At 36.4% G+C, this 19303-nt stretch overlaps 2 protein-coding genes across 2 annotated transcripts; both read right to left on the reverse strand.

Moving 5' to 3' along the window:
* Positions 1-8323: 8323 nt before the first annotated feature.
* On the reverse strand, positions 8324-10366 carry LOC134652333 (uncharacterized). Its single transcript, XM_063507504.1, has one exon. It carries the CDS (start codon positions 10364-10366, stop codon positions 8324-8326), a length of 2043 nt encoding a protein of 680 aa, XP_063363574.1.
* Positions 10367-11095: 729 nt separating this feature from the next.
* LOC134652335 (uncharacterized) lies at positions 11096-13748 on the reverse strand. Its single transcript, XM_063507506.1, has 2 exons — positions 11359-13748; positions 11096-11102 (listed from the first exon to the last, which is right to left on the reverse strand). The coding sequence occupies exons 1-2, from the start codon at positions 13746-13748 to the stop codon at positions 11096-11098; spliced, it is 2397 nt and encodes a 798-aa protein (XP_063363576.1).
* Positions 13749-19303: the final 5555 nt, after the last annotated feature.

Below are 19303 nucleotides of genomic sequence, written 5' to 3' on the forward strand. Positions count from 1 at the left end.
CCGCGCGGCCCGTTTCGCAATCGCAACCACGGTTTTCTTGCAATATCTTGTTGCATGGCAACTGTTGAAAATGCTACGTTTTAAACCTGTATGGTGTTGACAAAAACAGTAATTTTGCTATCGATTGTGGTTAATAGCGCGGCGACGCCTAGCGCAGCGATGCACCACATGTAGCCTTGTGTTTGTGTTAATACCAGTTTTAAAGGCAATGAAAGTTGAAATTACTTGAGAAACAATGTAAACTTGGCAAACTATCGTTGTCACGATTTTAAATCAGAATTACTTATTTAGTTTTGTCAATTCTACTTAACAATAGAGATTTTTTAAGGTTTAAGGTATTTATCAAAATATGTACCAAATGTTTTAAGTTATTAAAGAGTAACTTTTTCTTAACTCGTATTCTAATGACTAATATAAAAGTGAACTTTTCATATTTTGCTATTTTGCTTACTTCAACATTGGGACATAACATATAATCTCAATAACTAAGTAGGTAGGTACTCGATTCTTTCGAAATCAACGATCTCAATCGGCTCTTAAACAAATGACCAAAGCACTCATTTCACCAGACAATCAAACAATACTAAACTATGCGGAAGCCAAAACACACATGCCAGATATTTCGACTTCGGAGTCGCAGCACTCGAAACGAAAGGCTTAGACATGCCATTATAAATACCACCTTCGTTTTTATAAAGCTGTAACGGATATCTTGGTCAAGTTAAATTGGAGAAGAACGAACATGTGTGACACTAAATAGTGAATTAGAAGAACCACGATGTTACCAAGATAAATAACATTATCGTCACGCGATGCCCCGGGCATAAAAATGGATTCAGATTCATTGTAAGTAATAATGCGGCTTAAATGGTTTGCTGTCCCATTGAATGTAGGTATGCATAAACTAGGTTCAAAGTTACCGTTTTTTCTTTATATCAACCCAGTCAATGTCTAAGCCTTTGCTTCACATTTCCTTTCGAGGTTAGGATTAGGCACGGAAAAAGTATGTAAGTAGGTACCTACATCGACTTTCGTAATACTTAATATTTATCTACTTGAGGATGATCGATGTAGGTACCTACATGTACGAGTATGATTTACATATTGTGAAATTCCCTAAACAAAAAAAACAAGAACTGATGCTCCATATACAAGAATGAAAGGCCCGAGCGATTGACACGCCACCAACATTTCGTTTTCTACGGACCTCCCAATTTCCAATTTTCACAGGTAAGTACTTAGTGAAACTGAACTGAGGGATTTTTCAAGCATATTTATTTATTCACTTTAAGGTAATGGAAACATTTCATTGCAACGTTGCGTTCATAGGTTTAATTTAAACGTTAATGGTCGGAAAAACTTAACATACATTTAAGGGAATGATTTGCTCAAGTGAGAATTTTGTAACAAACTTGTGTTCCTGTTTAAAACGTAGACGATGTGTAAGTTATTAGCTTCTTAAATGTTTTAAACTAACCTTAACCTCAAGATGTGCGTTATAGCTGTTCCTGTCTATTTAAGGCTGTTTAGAAACAGTTCTAATGCATTACGTAACCATGGCTCGGACCGGTTGGTGGTTTCACAGCATAGCCACAAATAGGATCTTTGTCTAGCTATAGTCATCGTCGTCAAGAACAAGCGCGCCTATAGTCTAGGTAAATTATTTATAATATGTACCTGTTAATTTGGATGAAAAGGATCTTGTTTTGCAAAAAGTAACGTAAACCCAAGTTAGTTAAGACGAAACAGGAGCTGAGATTTAAATATTTTAGGTAAATAAAATATACCCGCCTCGCTAACGGAAGCGGCTCCTAAAACTAGTGCAATAAGGACAAGGCGAAAAATCCTGCGTAAAAATCTCAAAAATCGAGGTTTCGTACTCGACTGTTTTCTCCTCCAAAACTTAACCAATCGTAACCAAATTGTCAATAGGAAATCTAAATGATTATGAAATTATCTGTGTCGGACCGTTTTGCTTTTTTGGCTAATTGATATCAGTTTTGAATACCACGCCTCTTATTGCGGCATAGTCAATTAGGCCATTTTGGCAATTTTTGAAGGGCTCTAGCGCCTTAAAAAACAAAAATATCAAAAAAAGCAAAACGGTCCGACACAGATATTGACAATATTAATCTGTGTTGAAAAAATCATTGCTCTAGCTTCAAAACCCACGGAGGAAACAGTCGAGCACGTTTGTATGGAGAAATTGCCACTCCTGTTGGCTCTTAAGTGTAAATGTAAGAACAAAATGTATAACCTCATAGAACTCATAGCTTATTAGCAAATTCTGAAAAAAACTGAAACGGATTGTAGACAACGCCTATTGGGAAAGTATATAAAATAAAAAACGCACCTATAATATACCTACCTACATGAGACATTTCAGCTTTCTTATGATTATGACCAACTCTAAGATAATGTTAATAAGAGCTAGGTGAGAGAAAAAGGTGTGATTTTCGAAGGCACGAGAACTGTAAGGGGAAAATTCAACGGCACCACTTTTCAGCCTGGCAACATCTGGTTGCTTGAAGCCTAGGAACACCATTACAAGATCAGAAGTAAAACTGCGGTCTAATAATTATGCATACTTGCATAGGTACAACATCTTCTAGAGACCCTGCACTATAAGTACTTAAATATAATATTATACAATTGTACGAAACGCATATCGGAGCTGGTTTACCCAATGTACCGGTAGATGGCGCTGTTACCTCCGTCAAACTAGCGAACGTTAGTTCAACGTAGTTGTATAAGATGTTAAACTTTTCTTGTAATACTTTGGAGAATTTGTGTGGAGATTGTTAATTATAGGATAAATATACGTCTGTTTATTATTAAACACGGTATTTATTCTTGCTTCCCCTTCGAGACCCTGGTTCAAAATTGTACAACAATCGTCGCGCGTATTTTCTAACACATAAGCGCGGTAGTTTTCTCTACGAGTATGCTTTCAAGTTGATTACTTGCAAGACCTTTACCCTCAACGAGGTAATTTTACTAATCGTCGTGTTGTGTTGAAACTTGTTTTCTATTACATTCAATATGTCAATAGGCTCAAGAGTACTTGTGTTTGTCGACGGAAAGTTTTCTTAAATGCAAAGTATTCCAAATTGGAAAATTTCAGAAACATTTTTTACACATTTTAGAAAAAAAATTTCAACATAGGTAATGGAAACTTTTCGCAACTTGCACCCGTTGCGAGCGTATTAAGTGTCATTCTATGGAACTTGCTAACTATGTATGTAAACAAAAGTCACTAGTAAATTCATATTTTTTGACATTTTCAATATGGCGGTTTGTTTACATACATAGCTAGCAAGTTCCATAGAATGACACTTTACCTGTAAATATTTAAGTACTACCTATGGTTTTTATTTTATGTTATGAGTTCAATACTTTCAGTGGCATACGTCCATTCCTATCCTTTATAATTCCAATCATTTATAACGAACTACTTCTTGGGGAAAATCCGTTTCCAGATGATTTTACGCAGAAAACTAGAAGCGCCTATAATTGTTCTATGAGCAATTATTCTAAATATTACATCATAGGTATCGTGCCTAGCCTAGATATAGAAATTCTATTAGGCAGGTACCACAATAGCTATGTCGTGAAAATAGTGAAATCGTGACGAAATCAATAGACCGGTGTCAAACGTCACGAGTGTGTTATTATCACATGACATGATGAATCAAGCTTTACTCGACACGTCCTTTGCTTCAACCGTGTTAACAACCCGTTATTTTAGGGTTAAAATACTTTACTTTAAAATAAATGTCGGCCCGTTTCAAGACCGTTATCACGCAGAAAAAAAACGGTAGTCCATCGCGCGTTGAAAGGGCGCGAATATTTGCTTAACTACATTTTGTAAGTAAAAGTAGGTACAACAAGATCTCAAAATTTGTAGGATGACTGAAATTAACTGAAAGGGAACCTTTATAGGCTCTCTTCTTACATTTTTTCTGATTGCATCTGAGATTTAACTTAAACACTCGCATTTGATTCTAATGAATGCGTAGTACATAATACCTCAGAAAAACTTTGCATTAATATACCTACTTACTTGTAATAGGTATATTAAAAAATATATAGATTTGGATTTATTCCTTAATCAAATCTATGAAAGGAATAAATCATAAATTAACTAATTGAGGTTTGTAAAGTTGTACATCCATATGAATAAGGGCGTTATAAAATGATGCCAAATAAGTAATATAAAAACAAGTTCTAATTGAATTTACTAGAACACTGTTCTACTTGACTTTTTTTAATTAAATGGACAACATGATAAAACTGTACGAAAAACCGACATATTCAGAAAAAACTGGATTGTAAAACTTGTTTTTCGTCAGAGTCAATTTATCTGAACTAAAAGTGACGTTACGCATTCATACGGCTTTAATAAGGTGTGTTTAAAAACATATTTTATAAAAAAAAAGTGATAATTAAGTGAAACTTATATAATTACACTAAAAAAACAGCTTAAGTACATTGTGGTAAGCCTTTTTGAAAGTTGTAAAATATGTAAAAGCCACAAGCATGTGTACCTGTGAAAATTGGTTTGATTACCTACTATTACAATGGTCAGCATAAGTTTAACCTTTCATAATTTAAGTTATATGTATGGTCTCAAACCTCAATGACACAATTTGGCGAGAAAATAGTACAACAATAATACAGCAGTGTTTCTATTTAATTTTTACAGGATTAGATCCCGTCAGCCCAATCTGGCTCATAAACAGGAACCACATTGCTTCCACCGATGGTATCTACGTCGAGTGCATCCACACATACGGCAACAAAGGGGCCATCGCCTGGGGAGACGTCGACTTCTACGTCAGCGGTGGGGGTTCCCAGCCAGGCTGCGTTCCACCTGCAGTCACAACCGATCTTACCAGATCTTTGCCGCGACTGTTAAGTATAACCACTTGGTCGGAAGACGGTGTGGTAGCCAGGATGAAACTTTGGCGGCATTTTGCTCCGGTCCTGACTACGTTTGGGCAATAGTGACGTGTATAAGTCTGGGTGAGTGAGGCAAATATTTACTTTATTATTTTTTCCGAGTATTTGCTTTTCTTCTTCGTTTTTGTTTACTAAATATGAAATTCGATGACATCCTGGATCTTAGTAGATTTCGTTAATAGAATTGACCTAACTTTCATTCATTATATTGCTATGATAGAGATATTTCTAGTATACAGTTCCTTCAATTAAAATCGTAAATAAACAAATGTACTCATATGGCCTGATAAAAAGTGTTTTGAAAGATGTATGTTAATTAAATTCAAGATAATCGTATTATCACCAAATCAGATCAGCCGACTTCAGAGTAATTTTTATCAGTTATTTACTTCGAATTTAAACTGTTGTGAGACATGCTAACATTGAATAATTTTACGGTCGTGAACGCTGCTCGCACTGTTAGTGCTTGAGAAAGGAGACCTAGGCTCTCCGAAACATGTCGCGCGAGTGACTTAAAACAAGTGAGTGTAAACCGTAAAATTATTCAGTTATTTACTTATTACTAACTTTGTTTACGTATTTTTCAGATCTGGACTATATTACGTCAGCGCTGGGCGGAGTTATCCATATTCCATATTGATAAGAATAAGCATAATTTTAAATTGTTGGAGTACGTCTAAGCTAACTTTGCAGTCTTTGCACCGACTTGAAAAGAACAAGTGAGAACATTGACATTAATGATGTCATTGCCACACTTTGTCATTGCATATGCCATGTAGAGTTAGATTGATTCGACATAATATAAGCATTGAATATAAGTGTTGCATTTGTTTGTCCCAAAATAAAGAAGTACGTACAGTCAGCCAAGAAAGTAGTCTACCAATTTTCGACTCTATCATCTGATTGATAGAGTCGAAAAGTGGTAGACCACTTTCTTTGCTGACCGTACCTAGTAGTTCGTACTAATTGCCGAGTTTGTTGCCGGTCTCCATATTGGGATACCAATTGAGGGAGGATTTAAATCTTCTCGAGGCAGAGGTGTAGCCGGAAGAGGGTTGGAGCCGGTGTAGCTTCATTCGACGTTCATAAGCGCATTGTAATATGCCTACTTGAGAAAAAAATTATGATATTTAAAGATCAATCAATCTCCTATGAATATTGTGTGAACATCGATAAGATGCCAAGAAAACCGGCTATAAGTAGTCTAGGTACAGAAGTTTTATAAAAATAGGTAAGTATTATCTATATTATCTAGGAAACATTCGTATTTGTCATGCTACTTCAGTCAACCTCAATACTTTTTGTGCCGAGACTGACTACTAGCAAGACACGTTCGTACGTTTCCGTGAAAATACGATGGAATATAATTATGCACTACATCGTAGTTGACTGACAATTGCGTCTAAAGCCAACCAGTTTTTTCTGATAGCACGATTCGTGGGCTAAACTATAATCTCGTCTCATTGATTGAAATAACAATCAAGAATAGACCCTCCGATAGTCATATCATGTCTGAATAGAATTGCATTAGAATACAAGCTCTGGTTGGCATTAATGAACCGGCATACGTTTTCCGGCAACCGGTCCGTATATTGTCGTTATATTTGGGTCGATCGTAACAGACGATGGGCGCAGACAGTTCCCGGTGCATCCGTTTGAACTGTTTGAAGGCACCGTCTCCATAGCATCGTAACGCACGACATTTGCATCGGGCTACGCTGTCCGTATGCTGTCGTCATAAATATTTGGGTCAATCGTAACAGACGATGGGCGCAGACAGAGCCCTGTGCGTTAGTTGGTCTTACGCACTGTCTCCATAGGACTGGACGACACGATATTTTCATCGAGCATTTGTCATCATGCTTGGGTTAATCCGGCCATGGGCTTGAAAAGAGCCCCTTGTATTAGCTTGATATTCGCTCGGAAGGATTAACCTATAGGATGTTAGCAGCGAATTATTGAGACTACATTCTTCTTCTCTCGTGTCACAAAATGTCAAGCACAAAATTAGGCCGGTATTGCAGAAAAAGTTGTAAGTAATGCCATTGTGCATGAAGTGCAGGTTTATTTGTAAATATTATAACTATTATAAGTTAGAAATAATTGGAATATTTTATACAGGTACTTTCAAATAGAAAATAAAAACGTACTTATTAACCGAATTTAAACTGTTGTGAGACTTGTGAGACATACTAAATAATGATAGATCCATGGAAACAGACGAGTAAGTATGTAGTGGATCATTGCCATTCACCGCACCAACGGATTGTATCTCCGTCTTACATAACAACAAAAATATTTCACTTGTTTTGCTTCCGATCGCTCCGTTCGATTGCACCACCTTTCATCTTCGCAAAACCAACACATCTTGATCTTTCATCACCTTTAGAGTGAGCACAATTGGTAACGCATTCACGGGTTTTGCTATAATGGCCGAGTTGTACTTACATCACACAAGCCTTTACAGGAAATGGAGATAAAAATGTTGGTGGCTTTTAGGTTATGCTAAAGTTGATTCGTTTTGTTTTTCGTCGGTTCTTGTTTAGTCTTAATTTAAATTAAATTGGTGTGCAGATAGAATCTAAAGTAAGAAATATTATGATGGAAGGCTCAAGCATAAATCTATTTTTTTGTCACAAATTAAAATAGTCATCTACAAAATTAATTTAAAAAACGTCGCCGAACTTTTAGCATACGAAGCATACGCCCCCGGGATTAATTCACAATGCACAAAAAGCATAATTATCTGCAACAAACGTCGTCCATTTTTTAAGTCTTCAGTGTATGTATGTATGTAAACACTTTATTGTACATAAGACAGGTTAAAATACAATTTAAAGAAAGTATATACAATGTACAAAGGCGAACTTATCCCTATAAGGGATCTCTTCCAGTCAACCTTTGAGCAATTGAGAGTAGACAAATTAAAATGACAGACAAACGAACACTATGTACAGAAAAGTAAATTATGGTTCAATTATTACCCAAGTAAATAATTAAAACCTTTAGCCTATATTCTAATGTATATTCTAGTGTAAAATGCTGTTCCTTCGGTTAAAGCTCATTTTTGAATGTAAGGGTAGGTTACACAGTAAAAGACATGTTTCTTCGATGCAGGTGTAATTGCAACTGAGGTCATGATTTACTATTATGGCTACATTTATATGTATAGATACGTTTAGACATACCGGCCGCCAAAACTAACAGTTTTCAATACATTTAAACAATTCAAAGAGCATGCACAGTTATTTAAAAAAAAAAGGATGAAAATTTTAAGATCTTCAGTACATGCAAAATCATTTCACTCACTTCACCATATACTTCACTGTACTTGATTAGGTATAGAACTACTAGTATAGGTCTACTCATTCAATGTTTTAGGGAGTAATATTAATTTTGACAAAGGTCTTTTAAGCTCGTGGTCTCCCTTGCACTGTACAGTTACCACTCTCACCAGGTTATCTGCTCCGGGATGAAGATACTTGACCCTCCCTAGTAACCATTTAGTAGGTGGCGTAATTTCATCCTTTATGATTACTAAATCTCCAATGCAGGGTGCTGGTACGGCAACTTGCCACTTATATCTTTGTTGCAGTGTGTTAAGGTAATCGTTCTGCCATTGGCGCCAAAAGTTCTGCGTCATCTTCTGTACTAACTGCCATCTGGTAAGTATATTGACTTTTTTGTGCTCGTAATTTAAGTCTGGAACACTGACCAAGGGCTCACCCACTAAGAAATGTCCTGGCGTCAGTGGGACTCCTGTGGTACTGTCTATTTCACAAAGAGGACGACTATTTAGACAGGCCTCGACCTGAGTCAACAGAGTCGCTAATTCTTCATAAGTCAGTTTAGTATCCTTATTTACCCTAGCTAAATGTCGTTTGGCAGACTGAACTCCCGCTTCCCACAGGCCTCCGTATGAAGGCATTCTTGGGGGTATGAAGTGCCACGTTGTCCCTTCAGTAGCTAGCAGTTCTGCCACCTCGCTGGCTAAATTGTTTTTCCCAGGTTCGAACATGCCTTTTAACTCTTTAGCAGAACCAATAAAATTGGTACCATTATCGCTCCAAATATCTTTACAATGGCCTCTGCGCGCGACAAATCTTCTAAAAGCAGCTATAAAAGCTTGGGAAGTCAGATCCGATACAGCCTCAAGATGAATAGCTTTAGTGGCCATGCATACGAACAAACAAATGTATCCCTTGATCGCATGATGTCCTCGGCCTTTAGAGGTTCTCATTAAAATGGGTCCAGCATAGTCCACGCCACTATTTACAAAGGGTCGATTTTGGTTAACTCTGACTGTTGGCAGCTGGCCCATGAACTGATTCTTGACTTTAGCTTTGTCTATGACACAGTTTTTGCAATTGTAAATGCATTTTCGAATGGATGACTTTAAGCCGATAACCCAGTATTTGGTTTTCACGTAAGTCATCATTAACTGGTTCCAACCATGAAGTGTTCTAGTGTGGGCCTCATTAACAATTAATTTGGTAATATGTTGGTTGCGTGGAATAATAATTGGATGCTTTGTCTCTTCAGACATTGAGGCATTTTGAAGACGTCCTCCCACTCTTAGCAAACCTTTCTCGTCTAAGAATGGTGCAAGTGTGATTAGGGTACTTCTTTTCTTAACTCTTCCATCTTTCTTCAAATCGTCTATATCTGTTCCATATACTAAATTTTGATAGAACTTTATACATTCTTCTTCCACTTTTTCCATTTCTTTAACTGTTAAGTGTTTACTCTCTTCTAGCTCTCTTCTTCCGGTTAACATTCTTCTACAATAAGCTAGCACTCTCTTCATTCGTGACATTGTTGAAAATCTCTCCCATATAGGCTTTTCATCTACAAGTACATGACATGTCGTTTTTGATTCTAATTCTGTTTGTGCAATTTCTCTTTTTTCATATTCTACTTGGTCTCTCTTAAGCCATTCTGGCCCACTCCACCACAGATCTTGTGTAGCTAATTCTTGCGCTTTGACTCCTCTTGTCGCGATGTCCGCAGGATTATCCGCAGATTGCACATGTCTCCAACGATCATTATCTATCAATCGTGTAATATCTGCTGTCCTATTCGCTACAAATGTTTTCCAGCGACTAGGTTGAGATTGCAGCCAAGCCAGTACGACCATTGAGTCCGTCCAAACAAATATTTTATTTTTAGGAATCTTCAGAAGCCCTGCGACATCACTGATCAATTCTGCTAATAAGGCTGCAGCACAAAGCTCTAATTTAGGAACAGAGAGTTGCTTCAGGGGTGCGACTTTAGTTCTTGACGCGATCATAGAGACGTATACTACACCACCTCTAACAACCTTCAGGTACGTCACGGCTGCATAAGCTTGAGTGGATGCATCTGAAAATCCGTGCAGCTCAATGTGATCATCTTCTCGTGTCATGTTTAACCAACGCTGAACCTTGACGTTTTGTAAATTTATCAGTTCTTGGGATTTGTTAGATGTATTTTCCGATATTTTTTTTTTCTTGTATAATAAATTCCGATCGTCTTTTTTCCCTGTATAAAAATTTCCGCACGCCTTTTTTCCCTATAGATATATTTCCTGGTATATTTTTTTTCTTGTATATATAAATCTGAACGCCTTCTTTCCGTATAGACATATTTTCCGATAGATTTATTTTCTTATACACAAATATCTGAACGCCTTCTTTCCCTGTATTTTTGTTGTTTAACGAAAAATTTCATGGTCATTCATTTTACTAGGGGCAAAACTTCTTATTTGCTTGGACCCTGTATGCAATCTTGTGTGGAATATTTTGTGTATCATGGTTAGTTATCTTTAAAGGAATTTTACCAATCAGTAATCAAATCAAACGAGTGAAACGTTGTACTTAGTTAGGCACTTGACAGAAGTACGCCTATTAATCCTCTATACAGTTTATACGTGTAGATAACTTTCTGTCTATTTGGTTTATTACATGTTTGTCTTTGACTTTGTAATTGTCATTTATTGTCAACTTTTATGTTGTAGTGTAAGTAGGTAGTAACGTAAACGGGCAAAATTGCGAACATGCGAATACATATTATATAATTTTCTATCAAGAATCATATCTATTTTAAAATTTCTGATCAGGAAAAAAGACAGCCGGGAATTTGTCCCCTAGTAAAATTAAGGACTATAAAATATTGCATTATGTTAAAAAAATACAGGGAAAGAAGGCGTTCAGATATTTGTGTATCAGAAAATAAATCTATCGGAAAATATGTCTATACGGAAAGAAGGCGTTCAGATTTATATATACCAGGAAATATATCTATAGGGAAAAAAGGCGTGCGGAAATTTTTATACAGGGAAAAAAGACGATCGGAATTTATTATACAAGAAAAAAAAAATATCGGAAAATACATCTAACAAATCGTTCTTCTCTATACCGAAGCCACTCGTCTGTCAAGTCCGATGGCAACTCATCATCCCAACCCAGATGACTCAACCATAACTTCTGAATTAATACTTTAGCAGTTATTATTACAGGTGCTAGCCACCCAAAAGGGTCGAACAGGCGAGCAACATCAGAAAGTATAGACCTCTTTGTTATAGGACTTCTCATCTCAGGTAAGTTCACTGTAATTTCAAACGTATCGTCTTGTCTATTCCAGGTTAAGCCAAGAATCTTTATTATTTTGTCCATTTTGATTTCTAGCGTGTCTCTTGTACTATTGTCTTCTTTCAAATATTCTAAAACTTCATCTGAATTGCTAGACCATTTTTGCATTTGAAATCCTCCTCTTCTCATTATTTCTTTAATTTCTTGGCACATTTTCTTCGTTTCTTCTATGTTTTCATTTCCTACCATTAGATCATCCATGTAAAACGACTTCTTTATTACTGGCGCAGTTTCAGGAAATTCGTGAGCTTCATCGTCGGCTAATTGGTTTAATGTACGGACTGCTAAGAATGGCGCTGCAGCGGTCCCAAATGTCACAGTTGTTAACTCATAGCTCTCGAACTCATCCTCCGGTCTATCTCGCCAGACAATACGTTGCAGGTTTATGTGTTCTTTTGTCATATTTATCATCCTATACATTTTTACGATATCTCCTACGACGCAAATCTTGTGTTTTCGCCAAGCTACTACTAGGCTCCGAAGATCGGGTTGTAAAACCGGTCCTACCATCATGGTGTCATTGAGAGAATGACCGTGTGAGCCCTTAGCAGAAGCATCATAGACTACGCGCACTTTGCTAGTGTCTTTGTCCTCTCGAATTACAGCCAAATGAGCAAGATACAGTGCATTGTCATCGTCTTGTTTTTCTGATCTTCGCAAGTGTCCCATGTCCTTGTACTCATTTATAACTTTTGTGTATTCCTTCTTTAACTTGTCGTCTTTTCCAAATTTTCTTTCCAGACTCTTAAATCGATTGACAGCCTGTTGTTTCGTATCACCACATAGATCAACTGTTTCTTTAACGTTTTGTTTTAATGGTAAGTGTACCGTATATCTTCCGCTTTCATCTCTTTTAGTTGTCTTTTTGTATATCTCTTCGCATTGTTCTTCTTCTTTTGTCAGTATTTTCTTTTTCTTGTACACATCAGTTTCTATCTCCCAGAACCTCCGTAGTAAATCGTTGTCTTCAGCCACCATTCTTGCTATGTGTAATGTTGTAACGTTGTGTTCGTCGCTCTGTGCTTCTATTTGTTTTCGACCTGTTAGTATCCACCCTAAAGTAGTTTTTTGAGCGACTATCCCATCATTCATTTTTACTAAACCTTCTTGAATAATTTGACAGTAGATTTCTGCGCCGAGCAACATATCCACCTTGCTGGGAGTGTCATAGGTTGGATCAGCCAATTTCAATGTTTCAATGGCCTGAGAATCTATCGAAATATGTTTCGAAGGCAAATATGTGGATACCGACTTTAAAACGTAAGCTGAAACTAGCACAATCTTCTTGTTTTCATACCTTGATGCAATTGTAACATCGACCATATGCTTGACATTTATTTGTGTACTTTCTTCAAGTCCAGAAACGACTCCACTGATGTTGGTTCTTGACAAACCTAGTAATTGTACTACTCGTTCTGATACAAATGAAGCCTCTGAGCACGGGTCGATTAGAGCTCGAAGTATGTGTGTATCACCATCGCTCGACTTTACTGCTACTTGTGCTGTGGCCAGTAACATTTTACGACTCTGTTGTTGTTTGGAAACGTGCAAGGTTGTAAGTTTTGTGTCAGGTTCCGGTTGTGATGGTGGTTGTGTAGCAGCTACTTCTTCATTAGATTCTCTCGTTTGATGCAGAAGAGAATGATGCCTTTTTCTGCAGACCCTGCACGACGTCTTTTGTCTGCATCGAAAGACATTATGGTATGGAACTAGGCAGTTGTAGCACAATCGGTTCTTTCTCACGAAATCCTGTCTGTCTTCCACTGATTTTTGAGTAAATTCCTTGCAGTTGAATATGTAGTGTTCACCTTTACAATAGGTACAAGTAGGCTGTGAAGCTACGCTTGCATGTGCACATTGAAACAAACTCTCATCTTCTTCTTCGTGCTCAGCGACGTGAAATGTCTTGGGAGTTTGTGACTTATCACGTGTAGGCACTGAAACTGCTGCGGCCATCTCCAATGTGCGAAACTTAGCCACCAGAAACTTCTGTAACTCCTCCCACTTAGGCATGTCTTCTGAACTGTCCTTATGCACAGATTGTTCCCAGTCTTTAACGGATTCAGCGTCCAACTTCTGCCCAACGAGAAAGATAATTATCGGATCCCAAGAGTCCGTGCTTACGTTTAAATTGTTTAAACTGTTGATGCATTCCATAGTGGTATCAAGTAACTGTTTTATTTGATTAGCAGATTGGGTTTGAATCTTCTTCTGACCAAATAATTTCTTTAATACAGAATTAACAATCATCTTTTTGTTACCGAAACGGTTCTTAAGTAACTCCCATGCTTGTGTGTAATTATTTTCTGTTATTTGTACATGCCGCAATAATGTCTCTGCTTCACCAGAGACACTTGTTTTTAAATAGTGTAACTTTTGTACACTTGTCAATTTTGTGTTGTGCACGAGGGCTGTGAATAAATCTTGGTATGTGGGCCAATCCTCATATTTCCCTGAGAAGGTCGGCAATTGGATTTTTGGCAGATTTACGAACGGTAATTGCCCATCATGGAACGACGTTGACATAGTAGATAACTCCATTGACTTTTTATCTGACTCCCACTTACTCAATAAATCTGTTAAGTCGGCTTGCAAACAGAGGTAAAGGTCTTCCACAGTATAGTAATCTTCATTAAGAAAATACTTGATATCTCCTCGTTGTTCACGCGGTGTGCAATGCATGAGACTATTGTGTGCTTGTTTAAACATAATCCAATAATCCTCAAGCATTTTCATCCTTTGTTTAACATAACCCTCGGTTAGCCGTTGTTTTGGACACTTCTTTATGTTTGATTGCGTTTTTTGTATCATAATGGCCACATCTTCTAACTTGGTAATTAACTGAGTTTGTTCGGGTGTTATTGGAGCCATTTTAGTAATTTATTCACTTATTTATTATCTTTATAGTCAATCCGATAATTGTCACTACGTATCAAAGTCAATAGTTCCAACACACGAAGTTTTTTCACGCCAAATAGTTTGTAAATCACACTTGCAATCACTTTCCTGTTCGTTATAAATCAATAATTATTTAACATAACTTAAATCTTCACTAAACGACGTAAACAACTCCGCTTATCTCTTAAGGAATGCGCTCCCTATTGTATTCGCCGGCCGGCCGCCTGCATCACTCCCGTACTTGATCCGGTTCGATTTTGGACCATATGTTCCTTCGGTTAAAGCTCATTTTTGAATGTAAGGGTAGGTTACACAGTAAAAGACATGTTTCTTCGATGCAGGTGTAATTGCAACTGAGGTCATGATTTACTATTATGGCTACATTTATATGTATAGATACGTTTAGACAAATGCAACATACGTGCAAGAGTCTGCCATACTTGAAATTTGTCAAAGTAACTTCCTCACCCGCAGACATACGAGTAGGTACATAAATATAATGTATAGGTACCTCTCAACTTTAGGCCCGGGGCGACACGACACCACCTATGTAGGTATTCCGCGCACATGTGCTACATGCTACATATATATGCCGCCAAAATTAATTGCACTGTTCGAATTATTTGCTGGACCGGAACTTTATTTTCTTGTTCCTTATTTGAAAAAAAAAAAGGTTTTGCTTAGTGTTGACCTCTAAATTTAATTAAATGTATAGCCCTAGTTATTGAATGCACATTGCTGGGGACAGACGAACATGGACCCTGGCATGACGAAACGATACATTGTTACATTATTGCCGCTTTGGCCACGAAACCATTAAAAAGCCGCGCGTAAAGTACTATTCAATAAACCAAAAAACGTTAAAAAGCATATTTTTTTAATATGTAGGTATAATAGATTGTTATAATAACTATAATAGTAAAAGTAAAGTAAAATCGTAAGCAAATATTGTAATGAAACGAAAGCGTAAGAAATTGCTTATGAATGGTAGAATAGGCAAGAAAGTTGATCAATAAAAAAATATAAACTTTATAACGATCACGAAATTGGATATAGTATTCAAACAAGGTTCTCTTACGTAGGTTTGTTCATTGTTGTTAATTTTTAACGGTACAAAACAAACAATCGAATTGTCAACAGATTAGCTAGCCTGGCCTTTGCAAAGCTGCTTTACGTTATTGCAGACAGAACAGCTGGACATGTATATACGAAAGGATTTTTGGCCAGACTGGAACGGAGACCTTCGCTGTCACCCACCCAGTCAAAAACGATTCATTTTTGCACAATATACTGGCTTACGGAAAAGATAAAGCTAAAATTAAGGGTCATAAATGTGTAGGTTAATTATGTATGTGTCTATTTATGCATAAATTATACGAAGCCTAACTGTAGTGTCGAAGTTATTTTTGAAGGAAGAGGTTTCAATCAATTCGTATTTATGGCCCGAGGGACATAGTTATGCCAATTCATGTGATTTTAACTTTTTAAGGCCCAAAAGCGGTAGGAGGAACTTGACTAGGTACATATTTGTCGATAGACTATTTTAACAGTAGTTTTTAAAAAGTCCTTCTTTTTCCATTAATCATAGAAATTGATTACTTAGCTCTGCCCTATTCCCCATTGACCAATTGTTCCAATCACAACTGATGGACTGATCATCGTGACCCAGCAAAGAACTATGAGACTTTCCATACAACAATTCATTTCTCATGCCCTGAAAGTGGCTCAATATTTATCTATGAAACGGGTTGTAAGTGATAAAGTCCGTTTCGGACAGTTTTACTTTCCAAGTATTTTTTTACCAATTAGCAATTAAAATTTGGTTTAAACATGTTTTTTTTTTGTATAATTTCATAATATCTCCTGAGAAATGGGTGCCTTTCATCCCATGTTTATTAGCGAACATTTTAACGGTGAGTGACGGTTCGGTGGAACTAAAACTTAGCCGGGAACATCAATGTGAATGCAGTCTGGAGAACCATGTATGCCAATGAAATTCAAAGTTTCAATGGGCAACCTTCCACGCCTACATTTAATTAGCCGCCTTTAAAGGGAGACGATTTGCTGGACTGCAGTTGCACTTGCATCCAGATATACAATGCATACTGCATTGTCCTTGCTGCGATTGAGCGACTAATTTAGCTAATTAGTTATTGTGTTACCCTTTGACATTATGACACGCGTGTTATGTTAGGATACGTACATACACACACATAGGTACTAATCAAGACTAAATAGCAACAAAAAAGAGTGGGCACTGCCGCCAACATCAAAAAATCGAAAATAGTTCTCTGTTCGAATATGCAAGAGCAATAACGAGAGCATGTAACGATTTTCGATTTATGTCATAAATAACAATGAGAAGAAGACATTAGGCATGTTCTACATTGAACTATGTATGTACTATTAGAAAAAGATGCAGCGTTTTTCATTACCGGTTTATTTAAATATGGAAATACGTTTTCTAAATGCGAAAGTGATCTCAAGTGAATTTCCATATTTTTACAAAATTATTGATAGTGTATTAAGTTTTTATGAATGACAAGTAGATAATGGTCATTATTATAGGCACTTGTATGACGTTAATCTGTCCGTCAATATATAGATAATTAAGATATTTGACAAAACTGTCTAACTTAATTCCTACTCATGCTCAAATCAGGCTTCATCTCAAAACCTTGTTACCTACAATAGGTACCAACCAAGCAAGTGTAAGCAATATGAGAGCGCACGTGACTTCAGTATCATTACTGTACAGTCAACTCTAATTTAGACAAATCGAACGCGCGCTCAAATAATACAATAATAATGCCCACAATAGATTTATTGAAACTCTTTCTAACCCCGTGTGTCCTTAGTCTGGGAGCAACTGTGACCCATGAACAAATTGCCGGTGTGATTACTCAGTTAACCGCCTCAGTACTGCGGCGGGGACGCGGCCAGTGCCATCCCGAACGAGATTTAAAAAATATTAAAATAAAAAAACGGGGCGTTCTATGTTTGAATATTTAAAAAGTTTGTGTTTTGTTTCTACTAGCGGTGCCGATTTTAGTGTTTCACAATTAAACCATTTTAAAAATATAATATTTTTAGTCTAAATAATATTTTTAGTGTCAAAACATGATTGTAGTTTGCGTTAGTTGATATAAAAAGTTTAATGCTGGTTTTTATAAAAGGATTACAAATTACATATATTCATATTCGTAAGTACAGTTATACTCTTACCTATATATTTCTTAGCGATCAATGAGGGATACAATTTTCCTTTACCGATACTGTTATTATGATAAAAGAGACCCTTAAGATATTCTGGTAAAAATGTCAAATCCAGACACCTCAAAACCGATGTGTCAACCGACATTGGAGGGCTACAGTTATTTGAGCCAATTTAGCTCCTAAGCAAAACCAAGGATCCTTGGCCCATGACATTTCTGCAAGGCCTGCTTTGACCTCCGTCTTATTAAGAAAAGACAGAGGCAAGGCGGACCTCTTTACATTGGTCACTTTCCGTTGCCCACACGACTCACATTTCCGCCCGATACCCTATGCGAATTAAAAGGGTTCTATTTTAAACTCTACGAGTAAAGGTTTAAGGATTATAATGGTTATAATGATTGTTTTGGGTGCGAAGAAAGGAAGTAGATTTTTTAAGGAAATTTCGACAGATGTTCCGAGTGACCGTTGGTGGTAAGTAGGACTACCTGTATTCTTTGTTGGGTCACGCGGCAGTTGTATAATGTAGGTATATCCACTTCTGTGGCGATTCCACTCGGGATATCAAAAATTGTGTGACAATAACATAGTCGCCAATATTATAATCATATAATATTTTTCCATATCAGTAGATGCGTCTCTTTGACTTTTAATTATCTACTATCTTCATCTCCCTGCATGTTTTCATCATAATATTGTCTTTCCTCCTAAATTACCTATGTTAATGTTAATGATATGTTATTTCGTCACTTTTCTGTCGCAAAGTGCAAATTAATACCTAGTCACAATTTCCTTATATTCTTTTTCTACTCCAGCACTTAAATGTGTCAATTAAATGACTGACAGTGATATCTAAAGCAATGTCATTTGAATGCTTTGTCTATAGGCTCATAAGATGACTGCTAGCAGTCATCTTATGAGTATAATACAACTGCTTTATTTTTTTTAAAGATACAAGTTCCGATCATCTTGATTGAAAGAGGTATGTTTTCATTTACATTAATAACTGTTTTTTTTTTAAATAATAACTCAATTTTTTTTAAATAATAACTTTTTTTTTTAAATAATAACTCTTTTTTTTTAATAATAACTCTTTTTTTTTAATAATAACTCTTTTTTTTTTAATAATAACTTTTTTTTTTAATAATAACTCTTTTTTTTAATAATAACTTTTTTTTTTTTTTTTTTTTTTTTTTTTTTTTTTTTTTTTTTTTTTTTTTGCTGCAGCTGTCATAGAAAAAGTAATGTATGCAACAGCTCATAATTGGTTCTTAAAATTCTCGGGTCTTTTTTTACAAAACTCGACTACGTCTCGTTTTGTAACTTCGACCCTTGAATTTTAAGAACCCTTATTATATCACTGTTGCATAAACTACTATTTAAAATTTGTTAAGTTATATTTATTATTAGCTTAAGTCTAAATGTCCTAATGTACCTATATTGTATGTCCTAAGACACTGGAACAAGCTGTGGTTACCTATAATATGGACAAGCATCTACCCTTAATGTTATGTAATCTACAAATAATTTTCCATGATGTATTGTCTGTTGGTGATCCCAAATAAATAAAATACTATCCCTAGTCGCGTGTTCATCCCCAG

The sequence above is a fragment of the Cydia amplana genome, chromosome 11, assembly GCF_948474715.1.
Source record: "Cydia amplana chromosome 11, ilCydAmpl1.1, whole genome shotgun sequence".
Taxonomy (NCBI): Eukaryota; Metazoa; Arthropoda; class Insecta; order Lepidoptera; family Tortricidae; genus Cydia; species Cydia amplana.